Here is a 17,073-nt window from a genome sequence, read left to right as displayed (position 1 = left end):
TCTTCGGAGCCGGGCTTCATGGTGGGGCTTTCGAAGTAATGTTTCTGTCTCGACTGGGCCCCGAAGGATTGACCTGATGGTATGGAGTCATCAGAGTCTGCTGCCTCAGATACGATCTGGAGATCACCGGAATCTTCCTCGGGGACACATGGACCACCGTGCTGCTCGACTCGTGGTATTCAGGTGATAAACACAGGTCACACACCTCGTGATTGTCGCTGTGTGGAAATTTTGCTCAACACCCGGGGCATTTTATGAATGGGGTGTAGCCCTCACGGCGTGGGTAGGCCTGACGGCCCGCGTCGACGACCGGAATCAAAGTGATGAAGTCGAGTCTATGTATATTGAATTTAAAGTTTGTTTTAGAAAGTTTTGCGAGTCGAAGTCTTCGAAAAGTCGATTTTCGAACTGGAGCGAAAAAGTGTCATCCGAACCCAGTGGCAGTAAAAAATCTAAGGAAGGAGCCGATGCCCATGAGCACTATCGTCCAAGGGAGGAGTCACCTATCTCGTGACTACAAAGAGTTCTTCCAAGACGACAACAACATGCAATCATCCGAGCCCAACACCAGGTGGTGATCTAATGCATTGTGCCTCGAACAAATATGTTCAGGGTTGCAATGCAGGACCTTCGAAGTGTATTGTGAATCTGATTTGCCAGATAAGTACCAGCTCAGACATCATTTCATGAACTTGCATTTGACTGTGGTTGTGGTACGCTTTGCCTGTGGAGAAGTATGGCTCACTGGTGTGGAGAAGTATGGCTCACTGGTTAGGAGGCAGACCCTGAAGCAGAGGTCCGACCCGGGACCAGGGTTCAATTCCTGACGCGGCAGGGTCTTGAGCCCAAATGTCCACGGACTCGATAATTCGGAGCCTACTCGAATCACGGGTTCACACTCTGCAACTCCGGGCATTAGCTTGCTTAATCTCCACTACGGCCTCCCTGCGGCGGGATGCCTGGGTTTCACCTTGGGGATGTCCAGTACGGGTTATCTCACAGGGAAAAAGCCAGGACAGGTTTCCAAAGCAAGCGCCGAGATGCCTCACGGTGATCTGAGCGCTATAAAAGAAGACATAACATAACTGTGCTAAGTGCGGTTCCCAAGAAAGGTTATATTTGTTGGGAAGAAAGGTGACATTTTTTGGCATTCATCACAAAGCCACAGAGCAGCAAAAAGATACATTGTAATAGTTTTGAAGTTTGACATGTAGTAAAGTGCCCCTTTTTGACATGGTCACCCCCACTTTTTGGCTAGCATTTGATGTGATTTTGACTGGAAGTGCATTAGGTTCCTGTTAAAAAAAGTCTCCAGTCCCAGAGCTCTTTTCCAAAACTATACAATTGTTTCCTCAACTGGCAATATACCTTTAGTACTCCCTGTAAGGACTTAGTAAATGGTATCCCTAATACCTAGGGCAAGCAGGCTAAAGAGGAGCCTAAAGCGCTGCAGCACAAATTGGCCACATGAAAGGACTCCTAAATAAACACATAGAGTGCCAATGCAAGCTATGTGTCTTGGTGCAAAGTACAGTGCCGATACTACATGCAGTATAGGCAAGCCACCCTTACAGCAGGTCTCAAAGCCCTAAGGCAGGGTGCACTATACATGTAAGGACATATCTTCATAAGCAGATACGTCCCTGTGCTGGTCAGCTCTATTGCTGCTAGTAAAAGTGTATCCATTTTAAACATGTGCTGCACACTGGTGAAAAATAGATACCCAGATACATGATGTCTTCACTGAAAAAAGGGATATTTGGTATCAAACCCACACTGATACCAGTGTTGGATTTACATGCACCCAAAGGGCACCTTAGAGGTACCCCCCGAAAACCCACCAGCTACTGGTGTGCTGTCTGACTGGTTTTTGCCAGTCTGCCAACAGAGGTAAGATTCTGAAGGGAGAGGGTCTTTGCTCTCAACTGGTCAGAAACAAAGTCGGCTCCGGCAAGGGTGTGTTCACACCCCCTCCCACAGGGCGATCTTCAGCTTACTTTTCAGAGGCAGGGGAGCTTCAGAGAACCCACCATTTTTGGTATGTAAATCTGGCTTCTCTCAAGAGAGGAAACCTCCCCCCTTAGACCACAGCCCTTTGGCACCTGGACAGGCAGGACAATTAGCCTTTAAGTATTTAGGGGAATCCCTGGCACAGAAATGCAGATCCTGCTGATCTACGCAGAAGGAGGACACTGAAGAGCCGCAAAGACGAAGGAGTACCCAACCTGGCCCCAGCTCACCCCGCCTTGTCTGCTCTTTCTATTGAGTCTGCACCAAAGTCGTCTCATCCTGCGTCTGTCATGCCTACCAAAGAATGGGAGGACTGATTGCCTTCAAAGACCCAGTACTACCGTGGAGCAGCAGAGCTTTTTTCCTGCATCCTGCAGACACCTCACGAAGCCCTGTGAGGACTTCAATGCCAAAACCAGACGCCGCCAAGCATCACTGCACCTGAGTCCCCCAGCCCGAGTCATAGTGGGCCAGTGGTGACCGCGTGGTCCTGAAGCCCTCAAGCGACAGTACACCTTGGCCTCAACCCCATGAACTCTGACGTCACTTGTAGTCTCTGTGCTCAGGCCCCCGCAAACGTAAGTGTTCCTGGTCACAGAAACCAGATGCCTCAATGACCTTCTGCACCCGGCCCGAAGAGCCACCCGATGGTCCTTGGCACTATTGAAAAAAAATCTTTTTGGAGTCATCTGCGGTACAAGAATGATTCAAGACAGACCAATTGCCCTATGTGAAACAACAAGTTTAAAGATCATAATGAAGATTTCAGAAGATACAACAAGCAGATGTGCATCAGCCCAAAGAGAGTAATCATCAGAACACTAAGGCAAAGCATAAATTCCTAGTAAGGTGTACATCCACAGTCAGAAGATTCCCGTGTCACCAGTGATCTGCCATATGCGCCAACTGAGCTGGTCCGCCCTGTAGTTCATGGAACCCAAAGGAGGTACATGATCAGGCATATACCCTGATGCTCCAGCCAATTCCAGAGGCGAAGAATCCATTCCACGTGGATTGTAGCATTACCACTGAGACTGCACAGACACCCTTCAACAGCCACTCATCAAGGTAGGGGAAAACTGGTATCCCCAAACTTCAAAGAGGGGTGGTGACTACCACCATCAATTTTGTGAACATCCGAGGAGTACATGCCAAAGGGGAGCAGGGCAAACTGAAAATGATCCTGGCCTACCTTGAACTGCAGATCATGTCTGTGGGACAGAACAGTTATTTGAAAATACACACCCTGCAGCTGCCGGGCCACCATCCAGTCGCCTGGGCCCAGGGCAGATAGAAAACGGGACAGCATGAACATTTTGAATTTGCCCTACCGCAGGGAGGCATTATAAAGGCAAATATCCAAATAACAGCTTGTCGCTGTTCCTGTGCTGGTACCATCTCCATGGCTTGTTTGAAATAAAGCTTGCACCACCTGCATTAGAATGGACAGGTGCCCCCCTGAAAGCCACTCTAGTGTTGGAGGGAGGTGCCGTGGGGCAGGCAAAATGTTTGGGAACAACCATGCTGAACAAGAAGGATCACCTGTTAAATGTGATGTATTGCCAAAACAGTAGTAAGTATTGAAGTCTGCCTCCTGCAGGGTGGTTATGCACCACTAAAGCCAAGCTGAAGTGGCTTGGAGGCGACTGCTGCAGGGGAGGACGACTGAGGACTGATGCCCAGGATGCCCTGTGTGCAGTCTGCCACAGCCAAGTCTCCAGCCATGAAAGGACTCCCTGTGGTGGTCTTGGAATTTCCCTGGACTGGTGAGGAAACAGACTGGGAGGGGCCGAAAGACCTTGAGGGCTGTCAGTGACCCTACTTTCCTTGAAGCGTTCTAAGCGGTGCTTAATTTGAACCAGTTGGTGTAACCAACACTTTTTGGGGGCTGGCACTTTTCTGCATCTGAAATAAAATGAGTAGAGAAAAGAGGGACGAAGAGAAAGATGGAAAAACAGCCATAAAGAGAGAAAGCAGGACTTTGCAAGAGTGGAATAAAGAGGCAGAGTGTGTCTGGTAGTGGATTAAAGAGGCATAGATGGAGTCAAGGTAACGCAGTCTTGGTATTCAGCGCACTGACATTTAATTGCTCTGGTCGTGGCCTTCAGTGCAGAGCTGTGGGCATCAGCAGTCATTTTACAAATGATCCACTGGTTTGAAGACTGGAACAGCCTTTTCACCGAATAAACGTGAGCTATTAAACAGCATATCCATAAGGGAGGCCATACGTTTCTAGTGAAACCTGTAAATGCATCCACACAGTGGCTGAATACCACACTTGTGCCAACCGCCCATCCCAGACTATCAGTAGCACAAATTACGTATTTGGTACGCAACAGTGGTGTTTATATCAGGCTCTGGGACTTCTGGGGGCAGATCAAAGCCTATGCAGAGCAGCATGGTGCCGCCTAGTGGTACACGAGCGCACAGCTATCAAGATGTAGTCTGGCTCCTGGCGAATATTCAATAGTGATGAATCTGCAAATCGAAGTATCAATTACAAATGCTTTCTTTATAATATACATAGTAAGTCTTTCTGGAAACCACCCATTTATACTTTATAATACAAAGCATGTCCATGTAAACTTCAAAAATAATAATGTATTTGCAGAGTCCACGTTCACCCGTAGGTATCTTGGCGCTGAATAAGTGGTTTATTGTTACCCAACTCAATGGTACTCATTCTATCGAACTTCGATGGATGCCAGGCTCAGTGGACCAGCAGGGATTTGAACCTGAGACCATGAGGTCGAACACAGGCCCCTGCAGTGGAAGCATTAGTCCACTGAGCCACCAGACCCGCAAAAATCACTCAACTCTAGTTGTTAAATAAAAACCCTGGGTATCATGGAAAATGAATTGGAAAATGCAGAGACCATAGGTGAAGTCTAATTGGAACATGCAATTCACTTCAAAAGCAACAAACATTTCATTGATATGCTACAAAGGGTAGCTTTTGCTCAGACAGGAATGGTAACAAAGGCAGTAAGACCGGTAGGACACTTATGGCCACAAACAAAAGATCAGATACTTTGATAGAGTAAAAGACTAGAAGATTACATGAGAATTGTTTTTTTAGTATATCCTGCACTCATGTGGGGCTCCTGTTCTTTTGCCATCTTTGACACCAAGTAGGTTTTTTGAGAAGCTCTCTAGAAGCATTAAAATGTTTCAGAATCATGGAGATTAAGGAGGTTAACAGAGGGTTAGTACTTAGAGAAAGCGCAACAGAAAGCAAGAAATAATAGGTACATAAAGTCTGTGGAAAGGAGACTGACAAGGTCACATTTCAGGCGCAAAAACAACGTTTGTGAAAACTAACCATGCATTACATGAAGGAACCTAAGCCAGCGTTTCACAAGAATTCTCATAGAATGAGAAAATACAACTACTGCCATTGTTCTTTACAAACATGTCAACATGCCTGAAAAACTCCCTTACATGTGGAGAAACCCCAACTAGCTCTTGACTGATCCATTGGCATGTAGAGGTTATGAACCACATCACCATGGCTCAGCTCCTGTAATTCAAGAGTGAATGCACTCAACAAGTGGAAGTCTTCAACTGGTTCATTGCTGGGCTCCCAACACTACTTGCACCTCCCACCAGAGATCATTTCATGTCATTTTGTTTCTTGGCTGCTAGAGCTTGGCCATGGCCAAAGCACAAGTCTCCACTCATACTCTTGGCGGCTGCTATTTGGGCAATGCTGATGGCACACTAAGCAGAGAGTGCTCTGGTGGGATAAGACCAGTATACAGGCTATTCATTGTAGATTAGGATCAATAATACATATGTGGGTAAAATCAGCCTCTGCTGTGTGCTTGACATCACGTGAGCCAGGGTCTGCAAGGTAGTACATTGGCGTGCTTCCTTATGAATATACTGAGCAGATCCCAGTGCAAGGGGATACTAAAGACCTAGCTGATCCTCCCCGTTTTAAGGGCTGCTGCTGTCACCCCACACACATTCTACAGCCGCCCTACAGTAGTCAGCTAGGGAATTGCATAGGAGGAAGACACAAAATAAGAGTTGCCCTAGTTACCATTCTTTGAGGGGATGCGTTGGCTGCAAAAGATCCCATTTAGAATGAGCTGGCAGCAGTGCACGCCCATTTCAAGCCCCCTCCGAACTATCCAGGGCCATTCCACAGCTAGTGTTAAAGGAGCACCTATGGACCATCTATTTCGAGGGGAAGCCGTTCATCGCAGCAAGCGACCCTGCGCTCAGTGGTTATGGTACTGGATAAGAAGCACAGGCCCGGATCCATTTGTTAAACTGAAAAGGGCTTTCTTAGCAAAGGCTGGTGCAAACCTATTTAAGCTCTGCAACTGGGATAAAGAATCTCTCACAGACTATTTCTGGATGCTGGGCATAATAGGGATTTTAATCTAGCTTTAAACACCTCAAAAAGCGGAGAGGATTAGAATCTACTGATAAAGCCTCTTCTGAAGATCTGTTTGCGGAGAAATATTGCTGCTGCAATTCGCCGATTAGTCCAAAACAGATGAAGATAGCTAGCTATTCCGACCGTACCATCTATGAGAAGGTGATATAGCACCTGTTTGTTCCAGGTGAAATAAGTCACCCCCGGTGATTTCAACAACTCATCTCCATTTTAGGATTGAGTTGAATCACCTCTGGTATGACGTTCATAAGGAAAGCGACATACATGCTGGCAAAACTGCTGCAACAAACTCTTGGCAGCTGCAGTGAGCGCAATTCAGTTCAATTCAGTTCAACAATTTAAGACATGATTTTCATTTCTCACGAAGTCCACAGTAAGAGAGTACATCTGCATGGCCAGAACTTTTTTGAGGGTCAGGATTTAAGATGAACAAAGACCAATTGCCCTTGCCTGGACAGGGCAGTGAACCTTTAGCCTCCTGCACGAATTCTTTATTTCCTGGACAAAGATCCTAAGGTTTTGGATGGTTTCCAATCAAAGCAACTTAATGGTAGACATTCTTTAGTGGTCGAATCACAATAGGATGGAATGGCAAAAAACATTTTGAAGTGCATGGGGTCGGATTTATCAATCAGATGATTGCATTTCTGGCTGAAAACATGATCGGGAGGAAACCGCTATACTACATATGGGGTGCCTTGCAATCAAATGTGTTAGACACAGATAAGGTTTGGAGACATTCTCCTTTACCTGGTAAATGTTTCAACAGAGATACATAACTCCAGGTTAAGAATTTGAACAGAAATTGGGAAGGAATTCTGGCATCAATAACTGGATCAACTAAATTAAGTCCTGGCAGAAGAGCTCTCGTTCTTGCCCACTGTACTGGCAGATTGAAGTTCCAGGTATTACTGTGATGAGCAATTGGCCAGAGGCAAGTTTTACTGTGATTAAAGAGCATATGTGGTCCTTCGATCAGCGAACTGATCTGTGACGACTGAATTACTTTTGGATTTTTTCAGTATGAAGCCAGATCCACGAGCTAAGGACACCATGATGAGGACTGTTCCTGGCCCCTGGCCTGCATTGCTGTGAACTGGACATCACAAGGGAGTTTTTAAGCAGCTCTGGTACTTTCCTCTACTTCCTTGGGTTCCACATATTATGCGCTGTTCAATGGGAAAACTTCAGCCTTTGGATAAGGAAGAGTCACAGAATGTTGACCGGGAGAGGTCTCTGTCTAGATGGGTTATCACAGGATTTGAAATAAATGTCCTTCTTAAAGTATTCATAGATTTGAAAAACTATATACGTTGCCAACTTGCAACGGCTATTATCTTCGGATTGAAAGTTAGAGTACCAAGGTTCGAGAATGCTAGCACGTAGGCAATTTCAGATGTGCATGGTATGGTGCACCTATAGGACATCATGCCATGATTCATACATTCAGAAGATATTAAAGGAAAATATTGTATTGGTGATATTGACATGGTCCTTGGGTTATTGGAGGACTGACCCAATAATGGTGGCCTCATCAGAAAAGCCTGATCTGGAACACAGGGATCGCGCTTTGCCTAGTTTCTTGTAATTGGGTTTCAATTATGAGGGCTCAATGTTCTAACTGCCAGATCATTCACTCAAGGAGGCGTGATATGTTCCAGGTCTCCAAAAGGAGGAAGCTGCATCTTACTGTTATCCATCTGTAGTGTTCAGAACACACAAAACCTTCAGCTCAGTGTGTGAGGGAGTACAAGGACTCTACAATACAACTGAGATAGGATTGTATGGTTCTGATTTTCATTCTTTTGAGAACTTTTGCTCCTGTTTCAATCTCAGCCTTGGTAGGTGGTCCAGACTGCAGGTACAAGAAACATCTGCACTTTTTTTCTTTCGGGGCTCAACTACGGGGTGATGGCATTCAAAGCTTTCTCACAGTGTCTAACTAGAAGAGGTATTTTCTGTGCAATATCATTAGTGGTAATCTTTTGTATTTTGGAGTTAGATATTGGTTGGTTACGGCAGTTTTTCAAACTGATGTTATTGCAGGTCATAGCCCTTTATCACAGCAGCCCTCCAATTGGCTGCCTGCATTTCAGGTACGGATATGTAGTAAAGGAAGTCTCTTGTATTCCGATGTTCTGCTTGAGAATCTAGCCTTCTCCTAAGAAGAATGAGGGCGGTGAGGCACATGAGATGCTCTACAATGAAGGACTGCCCCGTTGGTTATGCTGGTGACCCGTTTTGGTTACCAATTGTATTCTTGCTGCTGCGACTTATTTAAAAGAAAACCTCAAACTCGCTGTATTTAACCCATGTGTTCTTTTAAGTAAGCTTTTGTTTTTAAATGAAGAAGTCCGATAAAAAACAATTTCATTTGGACTGATACTGGAGGATGCAACGCGATGTTCTAGAGATTGTGGGCCATTACCAACTAAACTAGCCTTCTCACTTCAAATAACTAATATCCACCACTCAAATTACTTTCAAATTTCACCATTCTAATTCACCACTAATCCTTTATGGGTTTCCGGCCTAGGAGATACATGTTACACAGCCACATTTGATACAAAATAAACGCATCAAACTCCAAGCTATTGCTTTATTTTGACACAAATATTACACTTATAAGGGCAAACTAAACCGGAGACGCAAAGTAAACTTGGTGGAAGAAACGTAAAACCATATTTAAGATTCATGAGAGGGAAAGGTGATGTTCCGATAGTGGTCTTTAAAATGTTTTATGTTAGAAATGTCCAACGACTCTCCTAAACTTTTAAATTCACAAACATGCTTTCGGGTCATATGGAACAGATGCACTATTGTGGTAGACCATCCTATGAGAACCTTTATGTCTTTGCCTTTTCACAGGCTCAAGTACCTGAATAAGAAGACAGAAAGCCAGAAGCAAACACAAAAGTAGACCGAAAAAACAGACTTTGCAACAGGCTGCAGGTAACGCAACACATCTTTATTGAAACTCAGGAAGCAACATCAATATACAAATTTTGAAATAACGGGAGCTTTAAAAAGGCAGAAAAGGAAAGATACAGCTTTCAAAATGCTAGTAAATCTCATCTGCAAAAAAGTGTTTGTACTCCCAGGCGGGACAGCAGCGGCGGCAGCACTGAGATGGTATTAAAATGTCACATAATATAAATTAAAAGAATTTCAAGTTTTCAGGACTGCATCTTAATTTAGTAGAAAGGCAATTTCACAATCCTGACAAATGTTTTCTGCTGAGCTTTTGGGTGGAAATTACTGGTCTCCTTAAAAAATAAAAATAAAAAAAATGCAGGATTAGTCGATTCGAGAGCCAACTAGAAGGAAGAACTCCAACAGAAAAGTTCTGGGCAAACTGTGTTCTTGGATGGAGGCCTAGTTCATAGTCGTAAGTAACAAGTGTTCTTTACAATCCTTAACCCTCTAGAGCAGGTAAGAGTCTCCTGGTGAGCAGAATTAGGTACGCATCACTTGAGCATTACCTCGCGGTGCTCCTCGGGGTCCAGCCTGTCCAGAACCACGTTTAAAATTTGGTTGATACCCATCCTAACAGGGGAAAAAAAACAAAAAACAAATAGTCAAGTATACACAAGAAAAATACATTTGATTACTCGTAGAGTGAAAAGATTAGTCTTGGAAAAGTTATTTTTTTAACATGAAGTATTCTTCATAAAGCAGGAGACTACTAAGAGACAGCCTGGGGCCCAGATTCAGACACCACAATCAATAGTTGGCGTAACTCTACGGCAGTCCAGAAACCAGATCAAATGGACAGGAAACCTTTTAACTCCACGGGAACAGACTCTACAGACTGGATCAGACTTGGTAGACGATTGCTTTTAATAGTCAGTCAGATGATCAATGGTCTCAATCAGCTTCACAGACACTTTAAGCTTAAGTAACCCAACAAGAGTCGGTTGACAGATCTATTTAATTGACTATTAGGGACCAGCCTCCAAATATTGACCTGAATTCATAGAAAACCTGTCTGCAAAGAATACAAAGATGTTTGGAGTAATTTAAAAGGAAAAAGGAAAACTGATAACAAGCATGCAACTGTTATCTTAAACACTAGGCCAATGATCTAAAGTTAAGTATGGTAAATGATGATGTAAACACATTGTTCGTTCTAAAAGAAAAGTTGACATTTTAATGTAAACATTATTTCCACCAGGTGGACTCAACAAGTAAGGCAGTAAACACGGAAAAAGAGTAGGACATGGAGATCAGAAAAAAGGAAGTTAGGAAACAGTGGAGGGAGATCAAACATGCAACAGAGTAAATGTATAAACACTTAAGGAAAATGTGTGCGATATTAACAAGTTAGGCAGGTACTATTTTCACTTCATACAGCTACTTGAACAAAATAGCTCGTAAGCGAATGTATTGATTACAAACAAAACTAAAAATGCTAATTTTTCAACTGAACTACTTTAAGGTCCAGTTTAGAACCCAAGGTTTTGGGGAATGATCGTGTAAAACTATGTGTTTCCACTTCTGCCAATATTCCAAGTATTTTCTCTCTATTTAAAAAACAAAAACAAAAAAACTATTTTCTTATACTGCCCTACATTTTGTAAATTACCTCGAATATCAACTGGTTTCAAAGCAATAGAAGGTTCACATAATGGAGGGCAACAAAGATGAAAATACTACACAAGGTACCAGCCAATAAATCCTACAGACAATATGGATCACGTCCTGTTCCAAACTAAACGATATATAAACCTACCTGGCACTAAATTCATCAGGACCAGAAATTAGCACCCAACACCACTATCTTTGGAGCTCATTATGAAGATATTTTGATAGCAGTTGTGATGAAGACCGAGTATGTAGTATGTACAATGGATCCTACAGCTAGCTTAAGTTATCACTTTATGTATGGCTTCCACTGGAAGTCCTTAGGATGAATTACTAGATTCTCAGCATGATCATTTCCACGTGATATGCCATAGGAGTGAAACAAAAGTGGCTTCCTACTGCTGCTACATCGAACAAATTACTTACCTTCGGTAACTCTCCTACCTGTGGATATTCTAACTGCATATTCACCTTGCGACTATTTCCCAGGCACATTGGTAGGTGACGTCATATGGGTCTGTGCCAATATCTTTCCACTCCAGATTTGACATGCATAACCGCACATACCCGCCACTCCAGCAGAGGCAGAGCCTAACCGCAGTTTAGCATGTTCAGGGCGCAGATCTCAAGATGGCAAAAGAGCGCCGTTCACGGAACAGGGAGGAGGGTTGAGGAGGAATTGGCGGATAGATTAAAACCAGAAAAAGCATTACTGAAGGCATGAGACTTGCTCTGGTGTATACTACCAACTGCAGATGCCTGGCCTTATGAGGCGATACCATAGCGGTTCCTCCCCAGGTGGTGGGTCTGTGAACTGGCTCAAACCAAAAACAAAACGGCCTAAAGAATCGAGCAGGCCAAATATCCCTCGTCACACCTGACCGCCAAGGGAGCGGGCACTCGTAGCTGCCTGAAGTACGTCCAGTACAGGGACTGCGCATGGCAGTGTAGTGGCAACTGTTTTAGCTCCAGTAGAAGGAGCCTGTAAGTCCCCTGGAGGTTGTTCCTTCAGTGCAGAGCAGATCGTTGTACATAGAACAATCCAACTAGAAAAGGATCTGGTTTTGCACCGCCTCGCTCGCACCCATGTGATCCTACACTCAATGTGCTATGGGGAGATAAGTGTCAAAGCTTACTGCACTTTGGGGTCTCTTCCTCCTTACAGGGAAGTGTGCCAAAGAATAGTGGGAGGGACCACTCCCATAGAAAGGAAGCTTGGGTCCTTAAAACCAACATATCTGGGAAGAAAGTAGTACAATGTGGTCCACAGAGCCGGCAACTCACTCACGCCGCGACGATGTTATGGTGAGAGAGAGAGACCAGTTTCAAAGACAGGAATAGCGCAGCGGCTCAAAAGGGGTGCACAATACAAAAGTGAGAACTAAGTTGAAGTCTCGCTGTGGCATCTAAAAGGGTACTGGAGGAAACAAATGAGTAAACATTTTTTTAAAAACCATCACAACGGACGATTCAAATATAAAGGCTGATAAGGCAACTGCAAAACGCCGGTAGAGCATACAACGCCTTCAGCAGTGGGGCCCAACAAAACCTCACACAACTTGCACGGCATTGTGTCAATTTTTCACGTGCCACACAGAGTCACAAATTTATCCTAACAGCTGATATACACTAATTTGGTAGAGGGACACCTTGCCATTAAGATGACATCAGGTGAAAGGTTGAAAGAGGTCAACTGCAACATCACAAGCACATGGCATGGAGATGCCAACTGTGCAGGCCTGGGTACAGTAACCTGCTGCTGCAGCAGAAAGTGCTCCAAAAGCAGTAGCTTGATTCGAGGACAAATGCTCATGCCCATGCCCAGGGTTATGGATACCACACTACCCTGGCTCAGCTCAGTACCACTGGGGTGAATTGGGGCTTGTTGCTCCTGATCTGCAGCCCTCTAGGGAGGAGAGGCAGCAGCAGGAAGACCTCCACTCCACTCTAGATGGAATGTGACTTTGAGAAAAGAGCCGCCATGGAAACTCATACACGCAAAAGTATAGACATTTAATGTTCTCTGCAGTGGCGATAAGATAGAGATACGGTTCTCATTTATGAAAGTTGTCCTATGTCACCTTCAGGTGCTAGTACCAATCGTGACTTTACGAAGTTCATCCGCCCTGGCGTTTACAGATCCTCCCAGATGGTTCACAACCAGAGGAATCACCTAGAAGCCCAGCCAATCCCAGAGACACAGCGTCTCCTGGTGCTGGTTCCAATACCCCACCCCATCCTGCTTGTCGCAGTACCACATGGGAGTGGTCTTGTCTATGAGCATCTGCACCAACCTTGCTCTGATAGTGTGGAGGATTGCCTTTAGCACCCAAGGAATCGCTCCAAACGACAACAAAATGTGGAGTTGATTATCCAACAGAAACCAGTGGCCTCTGCTCTTCACCTCTCACATTGTCTCTCCAACCCAGAAGCAATGCACTGCCAACTGAAAATGCTGCAGGCTCCATGAACTATATACCGCTTGTCAGGTGGAAGGTGTGCCTGGGTGGAGTGCATATGTGGAACCTTTTTACATCATTGTACTTTTAAATGTTTTAAGTTTTGCTTTGATGGCTTTTAGTGGCCAAATAAAGTATTCCTAGAATTGAGTGAAATTGGAGGGCGTAGGCGCGTAGTACAACTGGGAGAACCTACTCGTCTTAAGTGATGGCTTGCCATCCTCTGGAGGAAATATTGGATCCAACGAGGGTCTGTTTCCTCGCCAAGAGACAAAGTAATTATGTGGTTGTGGACACAGGAGGGTGGGGGTGGAGTGTCACGTTCCTGAGTCATGGGCATTATGTTTGTAAACCGCAGCCTCTGCCATCTGCTGGTCTGGTGGAGTGGCTGTGGCAAAGGCAATATTGAAAGCCTGGACTCCAATTTGCTGGAGGAAATGTCTAGTGGGGACCCAAAGTCCAAGAGTAGAAGCCAAATTTGTCTGCATTGCAGCCTTCCTCGATTTGCTTGAGTTAGAGATGCCTAAAGGGCACCGGAACTGCCGGTAAAAACGTGTGCCATCTGGTCCCATAGGGCATGGGAGTAGAAGCCTAGAACACAGCTGGCAATCACTGGGTGTCGAGCAAGTCTCCTAGAGGTAAAAATAAGCTTGCCAACAGTTTCTATTCATTGAATCGTAATCAAGTTGTGTTGTAGGGCACAAACTTCATTGGAATACGCTTGCACCACCAATCTCTGGTGTAGGATGCTGTGAAAGAAAGGCAGGTTTGCCTGGTGCTGGACAAGGACATAGTAAAACCTCCCTATTAGATGGTGGTGGCAAACAGTGTTTCAGCCAAGTGACCAAAAGGGTATCCGTGACAGCCTTATTACATGCTAATAGAGGTTCTGTAGGTGCTTTACCAGGCTAGAGTACCCCTTTCAGAACTGTAGTCTACAACTGCATACGTGGAGGCTGTAGGTCTAATACTTTTGCCAACCTTCGCATTATGAGAAATATAAAGTTATGGATGGTTATGTGAAAGTTATGGAAATGTAGTCATTGGTAATTACCAGAGGCTGCAACACAGACCATCCTTATTTTGTGCACTATGCCGCTTCAGTTTGGACCCAGCCATATACAAATCAATCCTTGACCCTGCTCTCATTAGAACAATACAGCCCGAATTGCCAAACCAGGTGCTCCCTAAACCTGAAGACAAGCAACCCAGGACTGGTGTCACCCTGATTAGGGCCCATAATGCGGGAACAGTTTGGTTCTAGTGGGAGTAGCGCGGAACTCATACCTGGCTGATGAGCCATAAATAATGAAATGGAGTTTTATAAAGCGCATTTCTACCCGGAGGCCTCGTAGCGCTGAGGACGGGTGGAGGGGAGAGCGACCAGACTGAGGGTTAATGAAAGAGGAATGTTTCAGGGTTTTTGCAAAACTTAAAAAGATCAGGTACGCTGCGCAGGGTGAGAGGTAGGGAGTTCCAGTCGGAGGCAGCGTTCCATGAAAAGGATCGGCCTCCCCATCTAGCTCGTTTGATTTTCCTAGTTAAGGCTAGAAAGGTTGTGCTGGAACGTAACGATCTAGGAGGATGGTACGGAGTGACTAGGGAACATATCATTGCAGGACCTTTTTGCCACATAGCTTTTTGTGTTATGCACATCGCCTTGAATTTTATACTAGCCTGTATGGGCAACCAGTGCAGTTTCCTCATGGCGGCAGTGCTCGAATATCTTCGGGGAAGTCTGAGAAGGAGACGTGCCGCAGCATTCTGGGTGACTTGGTGATAGAGTACTCTATAAATGTGCCCAAAGTAAAGACTCGACAGGCGAAAGAGAAAACAAACAACTGAACACAAGATAACTTGGCCTTAAGGGGGTCAAGCTGGTGTGTGCCGCACCTAACTGCAAATTGGTCTCAACATTATGTTATACAGTTTTGGTCAAGGGATACCAGACGGCCAAGTTGACATCAACCAGCTCCAGCTGTTAGCAAGGTGTTAGGCTGTCGCAGCTCAATATCTAAAGTCGACTCCCACCTGGGCTACAAAAAAAAAAAAAAAAAAAAAAAAAAAAAGATAAAAGACTACGATTCCGGACCAAACCACCAGATTGCGGAATAATGTACAGCATAGTTAATCCAGAAAGATTCACGCTGCAAAACTATGTATTAAGGTGGAGAGTGCCAAAGCCCGGGTACAGAACCCTGCACTGTTGCTGTGATAGCAGGTTCTCATGGAGGAGCAGCCTGATCACAGAACAGATGCATAAATCCAGTAGTTCTAAATACCATTCTCTCCAGATCCAATCCAGGGATGCTAGGATGACTTTGGTCCGGTCAGTCCTGATCTGCAGCACACAGGGCAGTAGAGGTATCAGTGGTAAGGCATAAAGGAGTGCCACTCTAGACAGAACGTGTTTCGTAGCAAGAGACTCCAGGGAAACTCCAACACACATAAGTGCTGCTTTTGCACATTCTCGGCAGTGGCAAATACATTGAGCTATGGTTCTCTCCATTCGTAGAAGAGTACTTGCGCCACCTGCTAAATTGTTACTTGTCCGCTACTACATGTCGATGGCAGAGTTTGTCTGCCCTGGAATTCAAAGATAATATTGGGTGGTCTGGTCCAGTCCTATTCAGAGGCACAGTGCCCCCCTGATACAGGACTCCACTCTGTGCAGCTTTTGGTTTCTGCAAGCACCTATACTGGCCTCCCTTTGAGGGATGGAAGGAAGGCTTTAAACACCAAGTGGATGGCCCGCAGCTCAAGGAGATCACATAGCGCCGGGCCTCCAAGCTCTATTTTTCCCAAACTGCCAACCCAGATGGGACACATTTGTCACCACTGTCACTCTGGGTGGGGTAGGGAGAGGTGGTCTGCCAAAGACCCAACCAAGAACCACAACTGCAGATCTTTCGCAGTTTCCTCTGAAATCTGGACATGGTCAGAGATTTCCCTTTGATGTTGGGACCACTGAAACTTCAATTCCAACTGCAGAGCACACATTTCCCACCAAGTGCTCTTGAAAAGCAGGTTGCAGGATGACATCTCAAACAGTAGCTTCAGAGTGGACCTCACTGAAACCCGGGACTGTGGCTGAAAGATAGAGATCTCTGAATGTTTTGGACTATCCTTGCCAAGGGAAATCATGAAACTGAACCATAACCAGAATGGCTCCGATGAAGAGACCGTCTCAGGAGTGACATGGTTTGACTGGCACATTGATAATAAACCCCAAAGATGCAGGAAGGTTCTCTGGAGGTGGTTGACGATTGCCCTGGGTGATCTCGCCTTCAACAGTAAGTCGTCGAAGTCAGGTAAGACTCGGACCCTTTACCTCCAATGGTGTGCTGCTACCACTGCCATCACTTCTATGAACACCTGAGGGGCACTGGTGAGAATAAAGGGAATGCAGGGAACTGAAAATGCTTGTGGCCAACCAAAAACCGCAGGTAGAACAGATGGGTCTGAAGGACTGGTAGCGGGAAAAAGGCATCCTGCAGATCCAACGCCCCCATTTAGTCTCCAGAGTTGAGGGCAGACAAACTGTGCATTTTATTTCTTCAGGAGGAAGAAATTGATAGCACCCAGATCTAAAATAACACAGCAAAAATCATC

General features: G+C 45.1%; 1 protein-coding gene across 6 annotated transcripts in view; it reads right to left on the bottom strand.

The window, feature by feature from the left end:
* Nucleotides 1-17,073, bottom strand: part of CAPRIN1 (cell cycle associated protein 1) — a 497,978-nt gene that overhangs the window by 61,362 nt on the left and 419,543 nt on the right. For 3 of the 6 annotated variants that reach the window (XM_086959577.1, XM_086959582.1, XM_086959578.1), the window contains one exon: nt 9,901-9,964. In XM_086959577.1, the coding sequence (XP_086815703.1) occupies nt 9,901-9,964 (64 nt within the window). Of the gene's footprint in view, nt 1-9,365; nt 9,965-17,073 lie in introns of those variants that run through there. The other 3 variants (XM_086959579.1, XM_086959581.1, XM_086959583.1) reach the window with 1 other exon arrangement.

Source organism: Lissotriton vulgaris, chromosome 2_2 (assembly GCF_964263255.1).
Source record: "Lissotriton vulgaris chromosome 2_2, aLisVul1.2, whole genome shotgun sequence".
NCBI classification, from domain to species: domain Eukaryota; kingdom Metazoa; phylum Chordata; class Amphibia; order Caudata; family Salamandridae; genus Lissotriton; species Lissotriton vulgaris.
This window is presented reverse-complemented; position numbering and strand designations above follow the sequence as displayed.